Source organism: Salmo trutta, chromosome 32, assembly GCF_901001165.1.
Source record: "Salmo trutta chromosome 32, fSalTru1.1, whole genome shotgun sequence".
In the NCBI taxonomy this organism is placed as follows: domain Eukaryota; kingdom Metazoa; phylum Chordata; class Actinopteri; order Salmoniformes; family Salmonidae; genus Salmo; species Salmo trutta.
Window position 1 is genome coordinate 40868999 of NC_042988.1, and position 26377 is coordinate 40895375.

Genomic DNA, 26377 nt, shown 5'->3' on the forward strand with positions numbered 1-26377 from the left:
ATTATGACTGATGACAGGACGACATAAACTGTATCTGGGAAAGTCTACACATTCTAGTTATCAGATTCACATGGAATTGTTGTGCAAATTAAATGCTTGAATATGAAACTATTTGTGATAAGATTAAATGTAATTTTAGCTTCCAAATGAGCGAATCGGGTTTCCATAAAGTTAGAGCCCTGCTCAATCAGTGGCCCGCCTCTGTGAAGAGACATGGGTTATAAACTATGAAACACACCCTTCTCCCCCTCCACTATATAAGTCCTTGATGAAAATGTAACCTCCTGTTCCGAGGACAATAGGACGACGGTCCATACGTTAAAAAGGACTAACTTGTCAACTACAGAACTAAGCCAACCTCAGCGTGAGCTTTGGTTGTGAACGGTATGAACTTTGAACTCTTATTCGCTAAAGAAGTGAGACATCCTAGCCGTTGAGTTAGCAACAGCAGCTGTAAACGTGGGCTAGGAAAGGACGGACGACATATACAGTCTAACACACAACGAAGATACTACAACGTATCCAATTTACCACCAGAGACATTCTTCCGAGGACATGAAGATCTCTGTTGGCCAACACGGCCAGCATCTACGACCAACCTATGGAAGCGCAGCTCAGAGTAAATATTTATTGCATTTTCCTTTTCCAAATGGGCGGTAATTTAGAATGCATAAGATAATGTATTTACGATAGCATAGCTGCTGTTTCTTTGTTCCTAAGTCTTCCCGCTCTTTCACTCAAGCCCAACCCTCTCTCTCTTTGTGTAACAAGCCATCATACAGGTTCCGTCAACCAAGGCTGTTTTCTGTATGACATAATTTGCATTCTGTGTATATGTAATTCTGTGTGATTAGTTAGGTATTTAGTAAATAAATAATTAAACCCAATTTTGTATTGCTGATTCAACTTGTTAGCCAGGGTTCTTGAAGATAACCAAGAATTTACAACTTTCAGATGAGACTGAAATAAGGTGACGATTAATATTGACTGCTATTGATGTAAAATATTACTAGGTCTTTCAGAGTTTATTCGGAAGATAACAGCTCTATAAACACTCTTTTGTGGTGTCCCAAATTTCTAGTTAATTACATTTACATGATTAGCTCAATCAGGTAATATTAATTACAGAGAAAGGATTTTATAGAATAGCATGTCATATCACTTAATCCGGCATAGCCAAAGACACAACACCATCCACTACAAGACCATCCATCCACTACAAGACCAACTATCCACTACAAGACCATGGTGTTTACCTACGGAGCAGCAAGGGGAACTGCCCCTCCCTGCCTTCAGGCTATGCTCAAACACTACACCCCAACCTCCCGAGTGGCGCAGCAGCCTAAGGCACTGCATCTCAGTGCTAGAGGCGTCACTACAGACCCTGGTTTGATTCCAGGCTGTATCACAACTGGCCGTGATTGGGAGTCCCATAGGGTGGCGCACAATTGGCTCAGTGTCGTCCGGGTTAGGGTTTGGCCAGGTTAGGCCATCATTGTAAATAAGAATTTGTTCTTAATTGACTTGCCAAGTTAAATAAAGGTTAAATAAAAAAAATAAAAAACCCTGAGTACTCCGTTCTGGTCTCTTGATCCTCCCACCCCTAGGGGAGGGCAGCTCCCACTCAGCCCAGTCAAAGCTCTGCTCTGTCCTGACACCCCAATGGTGGAACCAGCTTCCTCATGAAGCTAGGACAGCAGAGTCCCTGCCCATCTTCTGAAAACATCTGAAACCCTACCTCTTCAAAGAGTATCTTAAATAAGACATCCCAGTCTTATTCCCCCTCCAACTTAAATTGAACTTCTGTTTTCCTACAGCACTGACCTTGCTGATAACTACTTTATTGAGTTAAAAAAGAAACATACTGTTATATGTGGTTGTCCCACCAAGCTATTTTAAGATGAATGCACTAACTGTAAGTCACTCTGGATAAGAGCATCTGCTAAATGACTTAAATGTAAAACGTAAAAAGTACATTTTGATCCCCGTCTGTTCTCCCAGTACTTCCTGTTTCTCTCGTTTGGATAGTTGAATTCTCGTCGTTGATCAGCATGGTTAACAGGTTGATGGTTGATTACCACAGCTACAACGGTCCTTTTGTAACTCCCAAATTTCAAGTTAAAGGCAGGTCTTTAGGAGACATGATTTTCCTCTTTATTTTTCTCTTTCCTTCAATGTGAACAGGAGGTAGAATAAGGGAAATAACTAAACTAGAGCCCTCTGTGACCCGCCTCAGTCACCAACTTCAGTTGAACCCATAAAACATTAGAAACAGGGGGATGAAAAGAACGGCGCACATCAAAGAACAAGAGAGCGAAAAGATGAAAAAGAAGACAGAATGTGTTGTTGGCCTGGATGGATGGAGGAATGAATGGATGATGCTGTGGGGGGTCGGAGAGAGAGAACAGCAGTGGAGAACAGCGTGTCATTGTACTTGAACACCAGGCACTGGGAGACACACACACACACACACACACAAAAACACGGGTACACACACTGTCACACACGCTTACACAAACACACTGACAGACACACAAGCGTATGCTTCTACCCACTGCCACACAGACTTGCGCTAGCTGGCATCTCAGAGGGCAGCCCTCTCTCCAGTCCTGTCCTGTCCTGGGTGTTGAAGCTAGCTGGATGTTGAAGCTCTTCACCCCTCTGCAGAAGCCAACCTGACCTCTCAGGTCCTCGTTCGTACCTGTGGACTGAGCTGAACCTTCAAGGCCTCTGTCTCTGCCTCCCCCTCAACCAGCCAACCGGCTACCTACATCCACCTCTGACCTATACAACCACAGCACCACAGGACTGCTGAAGAACACGCTGCTTTTCCAACGACTGCTTGGAAGAGGAGGGGAGATCCATCACACTACATCTGAGGTGACTAATGTACTCTAATGTATTGTTGGTTGTGTATTGAAAATACTATGGTGTTGGTACAGTCAACAAAAACATTGTGGTATTGAAACATTCCACCTCAAAGATAACTATGTGTATTCCATAGCTTGTTGGACCTGTCTATAATACAAATCTGTTTATTCTCTTTTAGGATCTCACTGTCTATAATACAAATCTGTTTATTCTCTTTTAGGATCTCACTGTCTATAATACAAATCTGTTTATTCTCTTTTAGGATCTCACTGTCTATAATACTAATCTGTTTATTCTCTTTTAGGATCTCACTGTCTATAATACAAATCTGTCTATTCTCTTTTAGGATCTCACTGTCTATAATACTAATCTGTTTATTCTCTTTTATCATTAGTATGATGCTGTAATTTATAAACTGGGTGGTTCGAGCCCTGAATGCTGATTGGCTGAGAGCCGTGGTATACCGTATACCACGGGTACGACAAATCATTTATTTTTACTGCTCTAATTACGTTGGTAACCAGTTTATAATAGCAACAAGGCACCTCGGGGGCGGGGGGGGGGGGGGGGGTATAAGGGCTGTATCCAGGCACTCTGCGTTGCGTTGTGCTTAAAAACAGCCCTTTGCCATGCTATGTTGGCCATATACCACATCCCCACCGGGCCTAATTGCTTAAGTATCTGATGCCTATTCTTTTTTTAAACAATGTGGCATGAAACTAGAGAGTCCATCCCCTGTTAGACAATATTTTAATCCTAGTCTTATTTCATCATCCCACTGGGCACAGACGTCAGTTCAATGTCAAGTGTGGATTTACATTTGGTTGAGTTGTCAACTAACCGTGAATTCAACTTGAAATTAACAACAAATGTCACCATGTCATTGGATTTAGGTTAAAAGTTAGGTGGAAAAAGAGGAAATGCCCTCACGTTTATGACTTTTTGATCCGATAAGTTTTCCACGTTGATTCAACATCATCACGTAGATTTTTTGTTGTTGTTGCTGAAATGACGTGGAAACAATGTTGATTCAGCCAATTTTTGCCCAGTGGGTTAATCTCTATCAGTTTTGCCGATACAAGTACTGATTGATCAATCTATTGTATTAGTCCCGCTGTTATTTCCCCCAGTCTTATTAAGACAGTCCAGAACAGGGTTAAACCGAGCTGGGTCCTCGGTCAACAGAGCCTAGGCCCACTGTACCAGTCCTGTATGAAAGCCCTGCTGTGTTCTGATCCTCCTCATGTTTTTCTGAGATAATCCAGTGTTCCGGCCAGGCAGGCATAGCATCTCGTAGCTCCAACACCCACAGCAGCACAGTCAATGGAAACCATTCTCTCTGCTCCTTCGGGTCCACACTGGAATCCAGTCAATCTTAGGCCCCCCCTGCCTGTTTACAAATAGTTATGATAAACATTAGTTACAGTAGCTAAGCACTGTGATTATTTTGACTTTCAAATGTTTATTAATGCTATGTTAATCTGTGTAGGATTCAATATACTGGGTGAATGTGTTTTACAGTGATTCATGATATGATTTGCTATTATTCTGTGGTTTAGAAGTTCATTTGCATAAGTACAGTTCAGAAGTGTCCTCAACTAGATCATTATACTAACCACTGCTTTTATTTCATCTGGTTCTTAGGACGTTTGGCCTTGTCTGTCCCCAGTTGGCCTCAGCATCAACCAGAGAGAAGGAGAGGAGGAAGAGGAAGACATCTGTTTTTCAAGATTTCGGAGGTGAATAGACTTTCCACAGCTTGGGACTATTTTAGTGAGACAAAGAGAAAGGACTTTAACATCCCAGTAACAACCAACGTGGTACAAATACTGACGAAAATCCAGCCAAATACCGGTAGACATCGTCAACCGTCACCACAACCGTTACTACTACCACAACAACAACAACAGCCTTACACCTTTACCATGGCGACCACCGGCATGCAGCTCCTGGGCCTGGTCTTGTCCCTGGTTGGCTGGGTGGGCGGCTTCCTGGTATGCTCTGTTCCGCTGTGGCGCGTCACCGCCTTCATCGGCAACAACATTGTGACGGCTCAGATCATCTGGGAGGGGTTGTGGATGACCTGCATCGTCCAATCAACGGGCCAGATCCAGTGTAAGGTGTACGACAGTCTCTTAGCCCTGCCCAGCGACATGCAGGCGGCACGGAGCCTCACCGTGCTCTCCGTCCTCCTCTGTGGCCTGGCCCTGGCTCTAGGTGTGGTGGGGGTAAAGTGCACCAAGTGTATTGGTCAGAATAGTCTGAAGGCTCGTATTGCAAGGATATCCGGCTTTCTGTTTGGCATCGCTGGGTTTCTCTACCTGGTTCCTATCTGCTGGACGGCCCACTCCATTATCAGGGACTTCTATGATCCCCACGTGGCCGCGCCGCACAAGAGAGAGCTAGGCCCCGCCCTATACCTGGGCTGGGGGGCGTCGGCCTTGCTCCTGATTGGTGGGTCACTGCTGTATGCGGGGTCGAGTCCTCCCGGCATCCCCGGGTCTCCGACCTTCAGCAGCGACAGCAGCCCCCGTAGAGGACCTGCCGCTCAGGTCAAAGGTTACGTCTGATCGGAATGCCACAAAACACACAACAACACCCCATGATTCCGAGAATCTATGATTCTATGATTCCATGATTCCGCCCTGACAACATGAAAGACCCTCCTCCAATTTATACTTTTTAATACTTTGGAATGTTATTATTATTCGGTGGTGCTTTTTCTCATTCTTTCAAAAGATGCACTAGGAGGTTATGAAGGGAATTGTGAAATAATTTTGTTATTTCATGTGTTCCTGTTGTCCTCCGATAACCCTATTTTCTGTCAGTCTGTCTGTCAGTGTAAAACCCAATAAAATCATCAGTCTTTCAATTCCTCTCTGGGAAACTCCTCTGTGTGAATTCATCTATTCTAGGATACAGTAGCCTATATTCGCTTCAAACCAAAGGATTAGAAATGATGGTCACCAAGAGAAAATGTCTTGGCATTGTAGTGCGCCAATGGAACATGTTGTCATGTACCATTGTGCACTGTGAGTGGTGGTGCAGATTGGAATGGAACAATAGAACAATGGGGAACTGTGTACGTCTGTACGTCTGTGAGTGTGTGGTGTAGCGCTGATGGAGAGAGCACCAGCGAATGGTCTGTGAGTGTGTGGTGTAGCGCTGATGGAGAGAGCACCAGCGAATGGTCTGTGAGTGTGTGGTGTAGCGCTGATGGAGAGAGCACCAGCGAATGGTCTTTTTCCCAACCAGCTACCACTCATCCTCCATCTCCCATCAGGCCATCACTACAGACTGTACAATTATCTCCATGTTTCAATGTCTCCAGTCCAGTCTAGATATCAAAACCGGGGTCCTGTCCTCAGTTCTTAGGAGACACTGTCCGCGTCCCAAATACCACCCTATTCCCTATACAGTTCAATGCTTTTGATGAAAGCATAAAGCTCTGGTTTAAAACTAGGGCACTACAATGGGCTCTGATCAAACGAAGTGCACTATATAGGGAATAGGGTTCAATTTAAGACTCAGACTGGGTCCAGTCCAGCAGAACCAGGCTCCTCACAAATGATTGGCTGACAATGACATCATCACCTGATGATGTCATTGTATAGTTCCCATACACCGTAAGACAGGGTTCGTCAACTAGGTTTTTGCCTCGGGACCAAAACGTTTTCTGAGCTAATAGTCGGCGGGCCGGAACCTAATTAGCATATAATACGAGCAAAGTTAATAGGCTACACTACAAATGGAACAACATTGCTTTTGAACACATGATTAATACATAATACATTTAATGACAATAACATAATCGTTTTGAATTGATTAAACTCGTAAAATCACCAATGTCTTCTTATTCAGTTATTATGTTGTGTATTTCTCTGTGCGTTGATTGGTGGGGAAAACAGCTCTACGTAGTCTACTGTAGTCTACACTAGTTTTATTTATGTCAACATTCGTTCAGAACATTTACCTTCCATATACTGGAAGATCTGATGTCAAATCTCCAAACTGTTGATTGAGTACATTAGAAGAAGTTACAAACATCTCTCCATTCAAACGGTAAGTGTGTGTGTGTGTGTGTGTTTTGTCGAAGCATGTCATGTGGGATGTGTTGAGCCCCAGTAATAAATATTGTATTCATGAGACATAGTTGACATCCTTCAGATTCTACAGTGCAGCGCTGTTATAGCTACTTTAATTTGATAAGCCATTTCATAAGATCTACCCATCTTACAAATATGACAACCCACATCACTGGCAGGAATAATGACTATCAATGTATCATATATAAATGCAGATTTCATTAACTGTACAGCAGCAGATACGTATCACAGTGCATGGCATGTAGCCTCTTAGTGTAGGTACAGTTGAAGTCAGAAGTTTACATACACTTAGGTTGGAGTCATTAAAACTCATTTTTCAACCACTCCACAAATTTCTTGTTAACAAACTATAGTTTTGGCAAGTCGGTTAGGACATCTACTTTGTGCATGACACAAGTCATTTTTCCAACAATTGTTTACAGACAGATTATTTCACTTTGACTTCACTGTATCACAATTCCAGTGGGTCAGAAGTTTACATACACCAAGTTGGCTGTGCCTTTAAACAGCATGGAAAATTCCATGGAAATGATGTCATGGCTTTAGAAGCTTCTGATAGGCTAATTTACATCATTTCAGTCAATTGGAGGTATACCTGTGGATGTATTTCAAAGCCTACCTTCAAATGCAGTGTCTTTTTTGCTTGACATCATGGGAAAATCAAAGAAATCAGCCAATCAGCCAAAATTGTAGACCTCCACAAGTCTGGTTCATCCTTGGGAGCAATTTCCAAACACCTGAAGGTACAACGTTCATCTGTACAAACAATAGTACGCAAGTATAAACACCATGGGACCACACAGCCGTCATACCGCTCAGGAAGGAGGCGCGTTCTGTCTCCTAGAGATGAACGTACTTTGGTGCGAAAAGTGCAAATCAATCCCAGAACAACAGCAAAAGACCTTGTGAAGATGCTGGAGGAAACAGGTACAAAAGTATCTATATCCACAGTAAAACGAGTCCTATATCGACATAACCTGAAAGGCCGTTCAGTAAGGAAGAAGCCACTGCTCCAAAACCGCCATAAAAAAGCCAAACTACGGTTTGCAACTGCACATGGGGACAAAGATTACACTTTTTGGAGAAATGTCCTTTGGTCTGATGAAACAAAAATAGAACTGTTTGGCCATATGACCATAGTTATGTTTGGAGGAAAAAGGGGGAGGCTTGCAAGCCGAAGAACACCATCCCAACCGTGAAGCACAGGGGTGGCAGCATCATGTTGTGGGGGTGCTTTGCTGCAGGAGGGACTGGTCCTCTTTACAAAATAGATGTCATCATGAGGAGGAAAATTATGTGGCTATATTGAAGCAACATCTCAAGACATCAGTCAGGAAGTTAAAGCTTGGTCGCAAATGGGTCTTCCAAATGGACAATGACCCCAAGCATACTTCCAAAGTTGTGGCAAATGGCTTAAGGACAACAAAGTCAAGGTATTTGGAGTGGCCATCACAAAGCCCTGACCTCAATCCCATGGACATTTTTTGGGCAGAACTGAAAAAGCGTGTGCGAGCAAGGAGGCCTACAAACCTGACTCAGTTACACCAGCTCTGTCAGGAGGAATGGGCCAAAATTCACCCAACTTATTGTGGGAAGCTTGTGGATGGCTACCCAAAATGTTTGACCCAAGTTTAACAGCTTAAAGGCAATGCTACCAAATACTAATTGAGTGTGTGTAAACTTCTGACCCACTGGGAATGTGATGAAAGAAATAAAACCTGAAATAAATCATTCTCTGTACTATTATTCTGACATTTCACTTTCTTAAAATGAAGTGGTGATCCTAACTGACCTAAGACAGGGAATATTTACGAGGATTAAGTGTCAGGAATTGTGAAAAACTGAGTTTAAATGTATTTGGCTAAGGTTTATGTAAACTTCCAACTTCAGCTGTATATAGATACATTATATAAAGTTAGATACTAAAACTATATAAAGTCTAATATATATATATATATTTACTAGGATTAAATGTCAGGAATTGTGAAAAACTGAGTTTAAATGTATTTAACTAAGGTGTATGTAAACTTCCGACTTCAACTGTATATAAATAAATCAAGTAGCATCCTATTTTAAACACACACATTCTACTTTCAATTAAAGTAATATTTCTGCCCACAAAATGGTATCCATCTCATTAAATTAAACACATGTCATCTGCTATAAGCAGTTGTTTATACATTGTCTTGTTTCTTTGACTGAGGACGCTCTTGGCAGCCTGTCTCTCTCTGTCTCCAACCTTACCAGCTAACAGTAGAGGCTAGTAGACAGCAGAGGTGGAAAAAGTATCCAATTGTCATACTTGAGTAAAAGCAAAGATACCTTAAAAGAAAATGACTCAAGTATAAGTGAAAGTCAACCAGTAAAACACTACTTGAGTAAAAGTCCAGAAGTATTTGTTTTTAAATGTACTTAAGCATCAAAAGTAAAATTATAAATCATTTAAAATTCCTTTTATTAAGCATACCAGACAACACAATTTTCTTGTTTTTTTATTTATTTACGGATGGCCAGGAGCACAGTTCAACACTCAGACATAATTTACAAATGAAGCATTTGTGTTTAGTGAGTCTGCCAGATCAGAGACAGTAGAGATGACCAGGGATTTTCTCTTGATAAGTGCGTGAATTAGACAATTTTCCTGTCCTGCTAAGCATTAAAAATGTGACGAGTACTTTCGGGTGTCAGGGAAAATATAAGGAGTAAAAAGTATCTCTCTGTGTCCAGCCCTACCAGCTAACAGTGGAGACTAGTAGACAGTCTTCCTATCTCTCTGTGTCCAGCCCTACCAGCTAACAGTGGAGACTAGTAGACAGTCTTCCTATCTCTCTGTGTCCAGCCCTACCAGCTAACAGTGGAGACTAGTAGACAGTCTTCCTATCTCTCTGTGTCCAGCCCTACCAGCTAACAGTAGAGGCTAGTAGAGACAGAGATACAATGCCACTGTATGGAGCATCAGCAGCACAGCCACAGCAATGGCCTCCAGTGTAATCCACAAAAAAGGGCTTGGAACCTCTAACCCTGGCAATTTGACTGGTAAACTCATGGGTACACTCACATTGGCTGCCAGTCCACCCATAATGCCATCATTGACTTGAATGGGGTGGGTCGTTCTATCCATTCTGCTTCTATGTACTCATCTATGACCCAAGTAGACCTATGTATACCAGTGTAGGGAGGAGAGTGTGATGAAATATAGCAAGGTAGTTCCTATTATTCCTCATAACAATGTGATGGAATGGATAGATGGCTGGATAGGGCCTGATCACACTTGATGACGTAGGCCTATACCACAGGAGGCTGCTGACGGGAGAATGGCTCATAATAATGGCTGGAATTGCGCAAATGGAATGGCATCAACCACATGGAAACCATGTGTTTTATGTATTTGCTACCAGTCCTCCCCAATGAAAGTGCCACCAACCTCCTGTGGCCTAGACACATAGAAGGTTGCAGCTCCACCAGCCACCAACACTTAATGATCCCTCTTCTCTTGAACAATTTCAAATTGCCTCACACAGGTAGACTGTGATGGGCCCCCGATTTGTTCTCTAATTTAAATGTCTCCCTATATTTCACTTTATCAAACTGAGTAGAATTTAGGCGAACTGATCAGAAAACCGCCATTGGTGAGGATTTATTGAGTCCCCAGTAGGGGTAGCTTGTTGCACCGTCTTAAATATAGCTCGGTCAAACGTAATGTTATGGAACCCATGTCCACTTGAATAAACTGTACACAACAACGTCCCCATCTACAATCACCTCTTCAGACTCTAGGGGGCAACGTCGCAATACTTTTAGGAATAGACGGACTTCACCACCGAACTACAGAGTTTCTAAACCCGACACGGGAAGTAGGAAGTAGCAATAACTTTGTAGCTGGCTAACGATCTTTACAGTGGATGTGTCAAATAATTTCTGATTGAGCAAAAAATAACGTCTCGACAGCTAGCCTGAATCATTGGATCAGCCATGGGAAAGGGTGGTGGTACATTTGAGAGGCTTCTTGGTAAGATATGAGTATCTAAACATTTTACACCGGTGATTGTTTTTGCGTATTGTTTTGGCAGTCGTTTGAGAATGTGACACAGCCCTGCTAACATTAGCTAGCTACCTAGCTAAACTTGCCATTGTCTGTGTTCAGTTTGACGATAGGCCGAGGCCTCTAATCGAGAATCGTCTTTTCTATCGAGCATTGCAGTGTAACTGCTTATGAATAACATGTAATTTAATCTACCAAAAACTATGCTTACACGCCTCGCATTTTGCTCTGTACACGGAAAGTGTCTAGCCTAGGTTAGCTTGGCTAGCTAGCATGCAAGCAACGCAATCGGAAGATGTTGTGAAGGGTTCGCTGCGCCCCGATTTTCCCGACATAAAATCCAAAATAAAAATATATTTGTTTTGTTGGATATCCCTGCTCGTCAGACATAAATAATGTTTTTTATATTTTGCCATCTAGCTTGTTGTTCTAGGTGTTCTAGGTATATTAGCTCGTTTGCTAGTAGTAGCATAGTTGGCTAGCTATCCAGCTCACCCCACTGCGCCAGACAACGTCACCAGACATATTTTCTTAATAGTCTCATCATAGACTAACTTAAACCCCAAAACAGTTTAGACAACTCGCTGACAACGAATCATGAGTAGATTGTTTCAAGTGTTCTGCTGTTATTGAGGGTGCCAGTGCCTATTGTTGAGCCCTGTGTTGGCATAATAAACTAAGGCCGAAGGTTTGTGTCGATCATAATAACATACAGGCTCATTCCCGGTCACGACGTTTGCTCTTAGTTTTGCAACAGCCGCAAGCTAGTTTTTGTAAGGTTTTGTCTTATCCACTCTGGTTAAAATACCCTCACGCTTCTATTTTCTTACTAACACTGACTTAGCTGATAAATACTTTATTGAGGAAAAATGTACTTGCTACGACTGTGATATGTGGTTGTCCCACCTAGTTATCTTAAGATGAATGCACTGACTGTAAGTCGCTCTGGATAACGTTGTCTGCTGAATGACGTAAATGTTTATGATGATCTTGAAAGACATGTGAGACACTGAACCCTCTTCTCTCTGTCTGCAGATAAAGCAACCAGTCAGCTGCTGCTGGAGACAGACTGGGAGTCCATCCTGCAGATCTGTGATCTCATTCGTCAAGGAGACACGCAGTGAGTAGTAGAGTGCTGAGTACACCACAGCCCTGATCAAATACTTAGAATCCTTCCTTCCTTCCAGTAATCACTAGCCTAATCTCTGTGATTAGATAATTGCAGTGGAGAGGTCCTTAAGTGTTTCCATGACGAGGCCTAGGAAGGAAGGAACCATTTGAAAATAATTGGAACTAGCCCCATGTTTCTCCACACGATAGAAGTGTGTCTGGTCTGATCAAAGTGTTTCTCTTCCTGCAGGGCGAAGTATGCCATCGGAGCCATTAAGAAGAAGCTGGTGGATAAGAACCCGCATGTGGCCCTCTATGGTCTTGAGGTGGGTTACTAGACTGGCCAATGCTGCGTGGATCTATGCTGAACCGCTTGTAATGACACAATCATAACCTTCTAGTGGTCCTTAAAGGATGATCAAGTATTCAAATTGGGCCATATTGAGACGTTTTGAATAATAAATGCGTTAAGGAAATGATATCCAGATTTATACCCCTCGATCACAGCGACAGCGTCATTCCATTTTGGTTCACCAGAGGTACGTTAGTTTCCAGTGGAAGTGCTTTCTGTGTGCTGTATGATCGTCAGACTGTATGCGTAGACGGTTTGACAGAAATGGTAGCAGAAGGTGAATGTTGAACTTTGGTAGCACACCTATCCAGATGATGCTGCGGAACATTTTGCGCAGTGACGCTGTCCGTGTAACCAAGGTGATTGGCTAGTTCCGTAGTAAAAAGTCTGACGTGAGGCTAAATTAGGCCCCTGTGTGGTGAAGTGTGATTATGAGTGTTTCTTCCACCTGTCAGGTGTTGGAGTCAGTAGTGAAGAACTGTGGTCAGACGGTCCATGATGAGGTGGCCTGTAAAACCACCATGGAGGAGCTGAAGGATCTACTGAAGGTGACCCTGTCTTGATTCACCCCCCTCAACACCTCCTTCACCCCCTCAACACCTCCTTCACCCCCTCAACACCACCTCCACCCCCTCTACACCACCCCCCCTACACCACCTCCACCCCACCTCCACCCCCTCTACACCACCCCCACCCCCTCTACACCTTCCATCCACCCCCTCTACACCACCTCCACCCCCTCTACACCACCCCCTTTACACCTTCCATTCACCCCTGCCATGCCCCATCTTTCTTAGCGTCATAGCAGTCTTTCACTTCCATTGTTTTCCAGGTGGGACACAAAGGTTCACAGGTCAACATCAAGGGCCTCTTAAACCAAACGTTTCAATTGAAACCAACTGAAGCCAAATCATTTTAAGCAGGTTACTCAGATGATTCTCTCTCTTACCCTCCCACTCTCCACTTGCTCAGTTCCACTCCAGGGAAGCTCCGTCGAGACCTGGATGACCCCATTCTGATGGGTCATTCCTTAAAACAAGTGATGGAGTCAGGCCTAATGGTGTCATGTCCTTACCCTTACCTCCACTCCTTGTTGTATAGGAGTGTTACTCTAGAGTGGACTAGTCTGCTGTGGTCTTCTACAGGCCGACATCCCATCCATCTCCTCCTTGGGTTACTTCCATTCACACAGCTCTCATGGGGCCAGTTATGTTTGTGGTGAGCCAAGAGGATGAAGGGACAGGAACAGTTATGTTTGTGGTGAGCCAAGAGGATGAAGGGACAGGAACAGTTATGTTTGTGGTGAGCCAAGAGGATGAAGGGACAGGTATCAAACTACACATTAGAATAATAAAAAAATGTTAGCATTTCAATTTATGTCAGAAAAGGAATGTCTTGATTTTATGTCGGCTGTCAGTTTTACAAGATACAACTTATTCTGATCTCAGTGTAGAAACTGGGAGTGTTAGGCTGCAGCACTGAAGTACTAATCCAATCACGTGAGGGTTTCTTGTGGACTAGGGTGAAGTTCTCCCTAGACACTGATCTTGGGCCAGTTTTGCATTCCCCCCTACTAATGGTTCAGGTTTGGAGTGGGGGAGGGGAAGCTGACCCTAGATCTGAACCTAGGGGAAACTTTACCCCGGAGTGCTCCTTGTGGAAGGAATGCCCTCCCTGGCTCTGGAACTCTTGTGGTTTAGTTGGTTAAGGAGGGAGGCTAAGACTAGGCCGTGACCCAGTCAGCTGACATGGACTTGCATCCCAAATTACACCCTGTTCCCTAGTGCGCTACTTTTGACCAGGGCCCATATAGGACTCTGGTATAAAGTAGTGCACTATGTAGGGAATAGGGTGCCGTTTGGGACCAGAACAGCTGTAATAACACAGCAGACACCTCTTCCTCTGCTCTGCTTTCTCCACCGTGTCTAGATAGCAGACGTGTTCATGGTCCCTCTATACTGAAATCAGCTTTATGGCCAGCTACAGTTTGTCCTAGTTTTCACACACACAGTGTGATCTGTCAGGGGGATATGTCTGAGCCTTGTGCTGCTGACTCCAATCCTTATGACCTTTTCACCCTGCGTCTTAGCCTGATAATCACCCACTGGTGCTGTAGTGAACTGCAGACCTGGGTTCAAATAGGGTTAGAAGTCTTTCAAATATTTCTGGTGTTTTGCATAAACCTGTCTGGAGTGCCAGAATCTGCAGGGTTTGCCGTTTTCAGACTCTTCTATTGGTTCCATTGCTCCAGGTGAGCTAAGTCAAGCCTTGGTCAAATCTTTGAAATGATTTTCAAATAGTATTTGAACCCAAGTCTGCTGTAGTCTGACAGCCAGGGAGCTGGCCAGAGGTCATTCAGTGTTCCACATAGAAATGTAGCCTAATGAGTGGAGTTGACAATTGACAGTCCTGTAAGGAATCGTGTATGTTCTACACAATGCATTTCTATCTGCAATGTTCAGAATAAGATACATTTTATGAATAAAACTGAAATCAGTCTCTATTTATTTTTTTATTTTTTTATATTAAACCTTTATTTAACTAGGCAAGTCAGTTAAGAACAAATTCTTATTTTCAATGACGGCCTAGGAACAGTATCTGTTCTACACAACGCATATCTATCTGATTGTGACTGGTATGTTAAGGGTGCACCCTCTTGAACAGTTCATTTGGATACACTATACAGCATGACATTGCAGTCTTTTGATTGGCTCCCCACCCTTGTCAGGTGACCTTCTGTTGACTTCCTGATGGTGATGTCATAGCTTGGTCACATGCTGATTCAGGTCAGACAGACTGAGGGACTTCCCAGCACAAGTCTCTCCTCTCTGTGAGAGAACACAGCAAGACAACACTCTGAACGTTTAGTCTCTGAAGTGACGTCTGGAATGGGATTATTTTGGGGGAAAAGGACTGAAGGAAACCTTTTAGTTTGAAGTATTTCTCTAGAGACTTATTGGTCTGGTAAAACAAGTCTCTCTAGCCAGGTTAGAACCTTGTTTCAGTCTAGACGTATTCATATCCTATTATTATTAGTATAGCTTAATATTGTCTTCTATTTTGGAAGAAGGAAGTGTTGTGTTTGTAAGGGGACTGAGGTGCCCAATAAAAAAAAAAAAAAGAAAGTCACTTAATATAGAGTAGTGTTTTTAAATGCAGCTTATCTGTCTATAAAAGGTGTACTTGTGGAGTTGTACTCAGTGAGTGGTGATGTGTTACAGTGTATCTGTACTGTGACTGTAACTCAGTAAGTGGTAATGTGTTACAGTGTATCTGTACTGTGACTGTAACTTGGTGAGTGGTGATGTGTTACAGTGTATCTGTACTGTGACTGTAACTTGGTGAGTGGTGATATACTACAGTGTATCTGTACTGTGACTGTAACTCAGTGAGTGGTGATATACTACAGTGTATCTGTACTGTGACTGTAACTTGGTGAGTGGTGATATACTACAGTGTATCTGTACTGTGACTGTAACTTGGTGAGTGGTGATGTGTTACAGTGTATCTGTACTGTGACTGTAACTTGGTGAGTGGTGATATACTACAGTGTATCTGTACTGTGACTGTAACTCAGTGAGTGGTGATATACTACAGTGTATCTGTACTGTGACTGTAACTCAATGAGTGGTGATGTATTGCCCCTTGAAACAGACGGAGCCCAACGTGAGGAATAAGATCCTTTACCTGATCCAGGCCTGGGCCCACGCCTTCCGCAACGAGCCCAAATACAAGGTGGTTCAGGACACGTACCAGATCATGAAGGTGGAGGGTAAGTCAGATCCCAGATCAGCCCCTAGCTCCCTAGACACTCCTGAAGACCTGAGAAGATTGGCTCGGTGGAAGTTACATAGTGGCAGCTCTTTGGCATTTTGCTCTCATCCCTTCCTCTCAGGTGTCCTCAGGTTTTCCATAGGGTCTGGAGGTTGGCTATGATCTGGGATCCAGACACACAGTCACTAACACACAGCAAACAGAAATGAGCAGTGTCACAGTAAATATTCATCTTGTATTAATAAACCTTTATCCTGTATTGTTGGACATCCTGTATCTCCTGTTGTTCCAGGTCACGTGTTTCCAGAGTTCAAGGAGAGTGATGCTATGTTTGCTGCAGAGAGAGTAAGTCTTCCTCTCACTGATGTTGTTCTGGTTTGATACATCCTTACTACTGAATGTTCTCAGCTTGTTAGGAGGATCTCTAATGTCTCTCTCTCTCTCTCTCTCTCTGTGTGTCCAGGCTCCAGATTGGGTGGATGCGGAGGAGTGTCATCGCTGCCGGGTTCAGTTTGGAGTGATGACTAGAAAGGTAAGGCAACATGGCAGTCTGGCGGAATGACGGACAGGCGGAATGACGGACTGGCGGAATGACGGACTGGCGGAATGACGGACTGGCGGGAGGACGGACTGGCGGAATGACGGATTGGCGGGAGGACGGTCTGGCAAATTGACGGACTGGCGGGCCGGTGGTAGGGCGGGCCGGTGGTAAGGCGGGCGGAACGGCGGGCGGGCGGAACGGCGGGCGGTAGGGCGGGCGGAACGGCGGGCGGTAGCGCGGGCGGAACGGCGGGCGGGCGGTAGCGCGGGCGGAACGGCGGGCCGGCGGTAGGACGGGCGGAACGACGGAACAGCGGAACGACGGGCGGAACGACGGGCGGAACGACCGGCAGGGCCGGCAGGAGGACGGACGGAAGGAAGGACCTTCAGGAGGACGGACAGACGGAAGGAAGGACCGGCAGGAGGGAGGACGGAGGGACGGACGGACGGGCCGGGAGGGAGGGAGGGAAGACGGACGGACGGGCCGGCAGGAGGGAGGGAGGGAGGGAGGGAGGGAGGACGGACGGGCCGGCAGGAGGGAGGGAGGGAGGACGGACGGGCCGGCGGGAGGGAGGGAGGACGGACGGGCCGGCGGGAGGGAGGGAGGACGGACGGGCCGGCGGGAGGGAGGACGGACGGACGGGCCGGCGGGAGGGAGGACGGACGGGCCGGCGGGAGGGAGGGAGGACGGACGGGCCGGCGGGAGGGAGGGAGGACGGACGGGCCGGCGGGGAGCGAGGACGGACGGACGGGCCGGCGGGAGCGAGGACGGACGGACGGGCCGGCGGGAGGGAGGGAGGACGGACGGACGGGCCGGCGGGAGGGAGGGAGGACGGACGGGCCGGCGGGAGGGAGGGAGGACGGACGGACGGGCCGGCGGGAGGGAGGGAGGACGGACGGACGGGCCGGCGGGAGGGAGGACGGACGGGCCGGCGGGAGGGAGGACGGACGGACGGGCCGGCGGGAGGGAGGACGGACGGGCCGGCGGGAGGGAGGACGGACGGACGGGCCGGCCGGCGGGAGGGAGGACGGACGGACGGGCCGGCGGGAGGGAGGGAGGACGGACGGACGGGCCGGCGGGAGGGAGGGAGGGAGGACGGACGGACGGGCCGGCGGGAGGGAGGGAGGGAGGACGGACGGACGGGCCGGCGGGAGGGAGGACGGACGGGCCGGCGGGAGGGAGGACGGACGGGCCGGAGGGAGGACGGACGGACGGGCCGGCGGGAGGGAGGGAGGACGGACGGGCCGGCGGGAGGGAGGGAGGACGGACGGGCCGGCGGGAGGGAGGGAGGACGGACGGGCCGGCGGGAGGGAGGGAGGACGGACGGGCCGGCGGGAGGGAGGGACGGACGGACGGGCCGGCGGGAGGGAGGACGGACGGACGGGCCGGAGGGAGGACGGACGGACGGACGGGCCGGAGGGAGGACGGACGGACGGACGGGCCGGAGGGAGGACGGACGGACGGACGGGGCCGGAGGGAGGACGGACGGACGGGCCGGCGGGAGGGAGGACGGACGGACGGGCCGGCGGGAGGGAGGACGGACGGACGGGCCGGCGGGAGGGAGGACGGGCCGGAGGGAGGACGGACGGACGGGCCGGAGGGAGGACGGACGGACGGGCCGGCGGGAGGGAGGACGGACGGGCCGGCGGGAGGGAGGACGGACGGACGGACGGGCCGGCGGGAGGGAGGACGGACGGGCCGGCGGGAGGGAGGACGGACGGACGGAATGAAGGACCTTCAGGAGGACGGAGGGACAAACTGGCAGGAGGACAGACTGGCGGGATGACGGACTGGCGGGATGACGGACTGGCGGGATGACGGACTGCGGGAGGACGGACTGGCGGGAGGACGGAATGATGGACCGGCAGGAGGACGGAATGGCGGACCGGCGGACTGGCAGGAGGACGGAATTGCGGACTGGCAGGAGGACGGACTGGTGGAAGGATGGACCGGCGGGAGGACGGAGGACGGACGGACCGGCGGGAGGGAGGACGGACGGGCCGGCGGGAGGGAGGACGGACGGACGGACGGGCCTGCGGGAGGGAGGACGGACGGACGGACGGGCCGGCGGGAGGGAGGACGGACGGACGGGCCGGCGGGAGGGAGGACGGACGGACGGGCCGGCGGGAGGGAGGACGGACGGACGGGCCGGCGGGAGGGAGGACGGACGGACGGGCCGGCCGGCGGGAGGGAGGACGGACGGACGGGCCGGCGGGAGGGAGGACGGACGGGCCGGCGGGAGGGAGGACGGGCCGGCGGGAGGGAGGACGGACGGACGGGCCGGCGGGAGGGAGGACGGACGGGCCGGCGGGAGGGAGGGCGGACGGACGGGCCGGCGGGAGGGAGGGCGGACGGACGGACGGGCCGGAGGGAGAACGGACGGACGGACGGACGGGCCGGCGGGAGGGAGGACGGACGGACGGGCCGGCGGGAGGGAGGACGGACGGACGGACGGATGGAATGAAGGACCTTCAGGAGGACGGAGGGACAAACTGGCGGAATGACGGACTGGCGGGATGACGGACTGGCGGGATGACGGACTGGCGGGAGGACGGAATGGCGGACCGGCGGACTGGCAGGAGGACGGAATTGCGGACTGGCAGGAGGACGGACTGGTGGAAGGATGGACCGGCGGGAGGACGGAATGAAGGACCGGCAGGAGGACGGAATGAAGGACCGGCAGGAGGACGGAATGAAGGACCGGCAGGGGGACGGAATGACGGACCGGCAGTGGGACGGAATGACGGACCGGCAGTGGGACGGAATGACGGACCGGCAGGGGGACGGAATGACGGACCGGCAGGGGGACGGAATGACGGACCGGCAGGGGGACGGAATGACGGACCGGCAGGGGGACGGAATGACGGACCGGCAGGGGGACGGAATGACGGACCGGCAGGGGGACGGAATGACGGACCGACGGACTGACGGAATGAAGGACCGGCAGGAGGACGGACCGGCAGGAGGACGGAATGGCGCACTGGCGGGAGGACAGACAGGCAGGAGGGCGGGATGACGGACTGGCGGGATGACGGACTGGCGGGATGACGGACTGGCGGAATGACGGACTGGCGGGATGACGGACTGGCGGAATGACGGACTGGCGGGATGACGGACTGGCGGAATGACGGACTGGCAGGAGGGAGGACGGACGGAATGACTGGCAGATGGGCGGGCAGGAGGACTGAGCAGCAGTGGTTTGTGTGGAAATGTGTTCTTTCCTTTCTCCTCCAGTAACACATTGTGTATGTAAAAGGGAGAGAATGATATGACTTTGAATTTGTTTTGATTATTCTGTCTGTTGGCGTTCTCTCCCTCCTGTTGCAGCACCACTGCAGAGCCTGTGGTCAGATCTTCTGTCTGTCTGACATTCTCTCCCTCCTGTTGCAGCACCACTGCAGAGCCTGTGGTCAGATCTTCTGTCTGACATTCTCTCCCTCCTGTTGCAGCACCACTGCAGAGCCTGTGGTCAGATCTTCTGTCTGACATTCTCTCCCTCCTGTTGCAGCACCACTGTAGAGCCTGTGGTCAGATCTTCTGTGGGAAGTGTTCCTCCAAGTACTCCACCATCCCCAAGTTTGGCATCGAGAAGGAAGTGCGTGTGTGTGAGCCCTGCCACGAGCTGCTCAACAAGTGAGTTACCGGGCTAGAGAGAGAGAGAGAGAGAGTTACCGGGCTAGAGAGGGAGAGAGAGTTACCGGGCTAGAGAGGGAGGGAGAGTTACCGGGCTAGAGAGGGAGGGAGAGTTACCGGGCTAGAGAGGGAGGGAGAGTTACCGGGCTAGAGAGGGAGGGAGAGTTACCGGGCTAGAGAGTGAGGGAGAGTTACCGGGCTAGAGAGGGAGGGAGAGTTACCGGGCTAGAGAGGGAGGGAGAGTTACCGGGCTAGAGAGGGAGGGAGGGTTACCGGGCTAGAGAGGGAGGGAGGGTTACCGGGCTAGAGAGGGAGGGAGAGTTACCGGGCTAGAGAGGAGGGAGAGTTACCGGGCTAGAGAGGGAGGGAGAGTTACCGGGCTAGAGAGGGAGGGAGAGTTACCGGGCTAGAGAGGGAGGGAGGGTTACCGGGCTAGAGAGGGAGGGAGGGTTACCGGGCTAGAGAGGGGAGGGAGAGTTCCTCTAGAGAGGGGAGGGAGAGTTCCTCTAGAGAGGGAGGGAGAGTTACCGGGCTAGAGAGGGAGGGAGAGTTACCGGGCTAGAGAGGGAGGGAGAGTTACCGGGCTAGAGAGGGAGGGAGAGTTACCGGGCTAGAGAGGGAGGGAGAGTTACCGGGCTAGAGAGGGAGGGAGGGTTACCGGGCTAGAGAGGGAGGGAGAGTTACCGGGCTAGAGAGGGAGGGAGAGTTACCGGGCTAGAGAGGGAGGGAGAGTTACCGGGCTAGAGAGGGAGGGAGAGTTACCGGGCTAGAGAGGGAGGGAGAGTTACCGGGCTAGAGAGGGAGGGAGAGTTACCGGGCTAGAGAGGGAGGGAGAGTTACCGGGCTAGAGAGGGAGGGAGAGTTACCGGGCTAGAGAGGGAGGGAGAGTTACCGGGCTAGAGAGTGAGGGAGAGTTACCGGGCTAGAGAGGGAGGGAGAGTTACCGGGCTAGAGAGGGAGGGAGAGTTACCGGGCTAGAGAGAGAGTTACCGGGCTAGAGAGAGAGTTACCGGGCTAGAGAGAGAGTTACCGGGCTAGAGAGGGAGGGAGAGTTACCGGGCTAGAGAGGGAGGGAGAGTTACCGGGCTAGAGAGGGAGGGAGAGTTACCGGGCTAGAGAGGGAGGGAGAGTTACCGGGCTAGAGAGCGATAGACTCAGCCAAAACCACCCTCAATTCCATTTCGTTAGCCTGTATATTTAAAATGTCCCACTTCAGCCTTCATAGAGCATTTGGTCAGCCTGTAGAAGTTGTTGTTCTAGTGGTATAATTTCATGTGGTGGGTAGGTACAGTTAATGAATGATCTGTATACGTGTGATCTTCTACTGTAAATACCATTCTGCTGCTCAGTACCCGTCGGTATCCATCCAGTTTATTGTCCAACGACCTCTGACTCACCAAGTTGTGTGTCTGACCCCTGACCTCCCTTCTGACCCCTCTCCTCACCAGCCACCCTTCCCTCTCTCCCCCGCCTAGGAAAGCTGAAGGGGGTAAACCAGTCGGGACATCCACCTCCGTGGCCCCAGGCCCGGCAGAGCTGCCGCCAGAGTACCTGACCAGCCCCCTGTCCCAGCAGTCTCAGGTAGTGGTCCAGGAAACAGTAAGTGAATGTATGGCCTAAGAGACGACCCCCTGGTGGTGATAGCCAGGTGGGTGCGTCCCAAATGGCACCCTATTCCCTACATAGTGCACTACTTTGGGCTGTGACCACCAGAGCTCTATGGTAGTGCACTATGTAGGGAGTAGGGTTTAATTTCAAGTGCAGACCCAGACAGTCTCATCCTCCCCAATAGAGACGATGTATGGGGATCAGTTTAACATGCCATAAACTACAACATGGGAGTTGTAGTTTGATGAGCTTTTTGGGGGGGGTTGTAGTTTGACGTGGTAAAATGATTCCCAATGATCACCAATCATCTCCCTCCCCCTCGAACACACAGAAAACAAGTCTTTGTTATTAGATTGTTATAAGGCCCACCTGCTATCTCCCGTATGTCCCAACTCTCCCTGCCTCCTTGACCACGGTGGGATCCCAGGTTGTCAGTGTTTACAGTGAGGCTGCTCCTCCATACATGCCCCTTGGTTGGAGAGCGAGGTAGCAGCAGTGTTCCCTTCCTCTGCAGTCTGGGGGTTCAGATGTCTGTAGGACTGTTTTAACCTTAACCATCAATCCTGGAACTGCAATAATATGATAAAGCAATATTCTGAGAAGTGAAGCACAACTGCAATGAACACCACCTGGAATGCAGCCATTGGCTTGGCTTATTACCCAATGCCCACCCTGCTTTACCTTCCCTGGTGTTTCTCCTCTAACCTTCCCCTCCCTGGTCCTCTCTCCTCCCTGGCCCTTTCCCCTGGGGGCCTCCCTGTTCCTCCCTGGCCCTCTCCCCTGGGGGCCTCCCTGTTCCTCCCTGGCCCTTTCCCCTGGGGGCCTCCCTGTTCCTCCCTGGCCCTCTCCCCTGGGGGCCTCCCTGTTCCTCCCTGGCCCTCTCCCCTGGGGGTTTCATCTCTCTTCCCTGTCTCACCAGGTGCCCCCCAAACGGGACGAGGCGGCCCTGCAGGAGGAGGAGGAGCTTCAGCTGGCCATCGCCCTATCACAGAGCGAGGCTGAGGAGAAGGAGAGGATGGTGGGTAGTGCTGTATATAAATAAAGGGACTGTAGCTCCACAGTGGGAATGGAAAGACACTGATACATGTTGTGTGTCTACAGAGACAGAAGAACTCGTACGGGGTCTACCCCAAAGCTGACCCCGCCCCAGTCACCTCCTCAGCCCCCCCCGTCAACTCACTCTACTCCTCTCCTGTGGTAAGACTTACTCTCATCCACTCCCTCATCCTCTCTCTCTATAGATGTACTCTGTGTTAACACCATCCTCTCTCTCTCTGTAGATGTACTCTGTGTTAACACCATCCTCTCTCTCTATAGATGTACTCTGTGTTAACACCATCCTCTCTCTCTATAGATGTACTCTGTGTTAACACCATCCTCTCTCTATAGATGTACTCTGTGTTAACACCATCCTCTCTCTATAGATGTACTCTGTGTTAACACCATCCTCTCTCTATAGATGTACTCTGTGTTAACACCATCCTCTCTCTCTATAGATGTACTCTGTGTTAACACCATCCTCTCTCTCTATAGATGTACTCTGTGTTAACACCATCCTCTCTCTCTATAGATGTACTCTGTGTTAACACCATCCTCTCTCTCTATAGATGTACTCTGTGTTAACACCATCCTCTCTCTCTCTATAGATGTACTCTGTGTTAACACCATCCTCTCTCTATAGATGTACTCTGTGTTAACACCATCCTCTCTCTCTATAGATGTACTCTGTGTTAACACCATCCTCTCTCTCTATAGATGTACTCTGTGTTAACACCATCCTCTCTCTATAGATGTACTCTGTGTTAACACCATCCTCTCTCTATAGATGTACTCTGTGTTAACACCATCCTTTCTCTCTATAGATGTACTCTGTGTTAACACCATCCTCTCTCTCTATAGATGTACTCTGTTTGTACACTAAGTCTTGGCGCCCCACTAAGTCTCTTGTGAAGTAGTACTTAGTAACTGGTACATTATGACGGCTCCATATTATACTGAACTGCTGCACATCTTTTTATCTGAATATTTATTTAGACCCGTAAGTCATCTTTTACAATAACCAGCTAGTTGGTCAAGAGGTGAACAATGAGACATGTACTCTGTCTGTATGTGTTGGTATGTATGGTAACGTGTATCGTCAAGTACCACTATACACCTGTAATTACTATGCAGGTACCACTATACACCTGTAATGACTATGCAGGTACCACTATACACCTGTAATGACTATGCAGGTACCACTATACACCTGTAATGACTATGCAGGTACCACTATACGCCTGTAATGACTATGCAGGTACCACTATACGCCTGTAATGACTATGCAGGTACCACTATACGCCTGTAATGACTATGCAGGTACCACTATACACCTGTAATGACTATGCAGGTACCACTATACACCTGTAATGACTATGCAGGTACCACTATACGCCTGTAATGACTATGCAGGTACCACTATACGCCTGTAATGACTATGCAGGTACCACTATACACCTGTAATGACTATGCAGGTACCACTATACGCCTGTAATGACTATGCAGGTACCACTATACGCCTGTAATGACTATGCAGGTACCACTATACGCCTGTAATGACTATGCAGGTACCACTATACGCCTGTAATGACTATGCAGGTACCACTATACGCCTGTAATGACTGTGCAGGTACCACTATACGCCTGTAAGGACTATGCAGGTACCACTATACGCCTGTAAGGACTGTGCAGGTACCACTATACGCCTGTAAGGACTGTGCAGGTACCACTATACGCCTGTAAGGACTGTGCAGGTACCACTATACGCCTGTAAGGACTGTGCAGGTACCACTATACGCCTGTAAGGACTGTGCAGGTACCACTATACGCCTGTAATGACTGTGCAGGTACCACTATACGCCTGTAATGACTGTGCAGGTACCACTATACGCCTGTAATGACTGTGCAGGTACCACTATACACCTGTAATGACTGTGCAGGTACCACTATACACCTGTAATGACTGTGCAGGTACCACTATACACCTGTAATGACTGTGCAGGTACCACTATACACCTGTAATGACTGTGCAGGTACCACTATGCGCCTGTAATGACTGTGCAGGTACCACTATGCGCCTGTAATGACTGTGCAGGTACCACTATGCACCTGTAATGACTGTGCAGGTACCACTATGCACCTGTAATGACTATGCAGGTACCACTATACACCTGTAATGACTGTGCAGGTACCACTATGCGCCTGTAATGACTGTGCAGGTACCACTATGCGCCTGTAATGACTGTGCAGGTACCACTATGCGCCTGTAATGACTGTGCAGGTACCACTATGCGCCTGTAATGACTGTGCAGGTACCACTATGCGCCTGTAATGACTGTGCAGGTACCACTATACGCCTGTAATGACTGTGCAGGTACCACTATACGCCTGTAATGACTGTGCAGGTACCACTATGCGCCTGTAATGACTGTGCAGGTACCACTATGCGCCTGTAATGACTGTGCAGGTACCACTATGCGCCTGTAATGACTGTGCAGGTACCACTATGCGCCTGTAATGACTGTGCAGGTACCACTATGCGCCTGTAATGACTGTGCAGGTACCACTATGCGCCTGTAATGACTGTGCAGGGACTTAACCATGTATAGGGTCTGTTGTTGTAATGTATAATGTGTGTTTCTCCCCAGAACTCATCTGCTCCCTCAGCTGAAGATGTAGACCCTGAGGTAAGACACATGTCAACTCTGAGCTGTTTCTGTGCTAGCTGTTTCTGTGCTAGCTGTCTCTGTGCTAGCTGTCTCTGTGCTAGCTGTCTCTGTGCTAGCTGTCTCTGTGCTAGCTGTCTCTGTGCTAGCTGTCTCTGTGCTAGCTGTCTCTGTGACAGCTGTCTGTCTCTGTGACAGCTGTCTGTCTCTGTGACAGCTGTCTGTCTCTGTGACAGCTGTCTGTCTCTGTGACAGCTGTCTGTCTCTGTGACAGCTGTCTGTGCTCTCTCTGTGCTCTCTCTGTGCTCTCTCTGTGCTCTCTCGGAGCTGTCTCGGAGCTGTCTCGGAGCTGTCTCGGAGCTGTCTCGGAGCTCTCTCGGAGCTGTCTCTGAGCTGTCTCTGAGCTGTCTCTGAGCTGTCTCTGTGCTGTCTCGGAGCTGTCTCGGAGCTGTCTCTCGGAGCTGTCTCTCGGAGCTGTCTCTCGGAGCTGTCTCTCGGAGCTGTCTCGAAGCTGTCTCTGTGCTGTCTAGAATTAAACCTATGTCTCATTTGATACATTTACAGCTCAGACTGCACTGTAGTGTAAATGAACTATATATATATATGGGGGGGGGGTTCCCAGAGACATTAAGGTGA

At 49.1% G+C, this 26377-nt stretch overlaps 2 protein-coding genes across 9 annotated transcripts in view; both read left to right on the plus strand.

Annotated features, from left to right (window-relative positions):
- Positions 1-2494: 2494 nt before the first annotated feature.
- cldnk (claudin k) lies at positions 2495-5753 on the plus strand. Its single transcript, XM_029729139.1, has 2 exons — positions 2495-2880; positions 4516-5753. Exon 2 carries the CDS (start codon positions 4797-4799, stop codon positions 5439-5441), a length of 645 nt encoding a protein of 214 aa, XP_029584999.1. The 5' UTR covers positions 2495-2880; positions 4516-4796; the 3' UTR covers positions 5442-5753.
- A 5059-nt stretch (positions 5754-10812) lies between these two features.
- Positions 10813-26377, plus strand: part of hgs (hepatocyte growth factor-regulated tyrosine kinase substrate) — a 33218-nt gene continuing 17653 nt past the window's right edge. For 2 of the 8 annotated variants that reach the window (XM_029729135.1, XM_029729138.1), the window contains exons 1-12: positions 10815-10986; positions 12055-12139; positions 12380-12455; positions 12937-13029; positions 16136-16253; positions 16548-16600; positions 16719-16787; positions 20305-20429; positions 21905-22010; positions 22957-23055; positions 23139-23234; positions 25724-25762. In XM_029729135.1, the coding sequence (XP_029584995.1) occupies positions 10950-10986; positions 12055-12139; positions 12380-12455; positions 12937-13029; positions 16136-16253; positions 16548-16600; positions 16719-16787; positions 20305-20429; positions 21905-22010; positions 22957-23055; positions 23139-23234; positions 25724-25762 (996 nt within the window). In that variant the 5' untranslated portion in view covers positions 10815-10949. Of the gene's footprint in view, positions 10987-12054; positions 12140-12379; positions 12456-12936; positions 13030-16135; positions 16254-16547; positions 16601-16718; positions 16788-20304; positions 20430-21877; positions 22029-22956; positions 23056-23138; positions 23235-25723; positions 25763-26377 lie in introns of all 8 variants that reach the window. The other 6 variants (XM_029729132.1, XM_029729137.1, XM_029729131.1 and 3 more) reach the window with 6 other exon arrangements.

Excerpts from the sequence above, each read along its gene's own strand:
- cldnk (XM_029729139.1), top strand. The coding sequence starts at position 4,797 with ATGGCGACCACCGGCATGCAGCTCCTGGGCCTGGTCTTGTCCCTGGTT.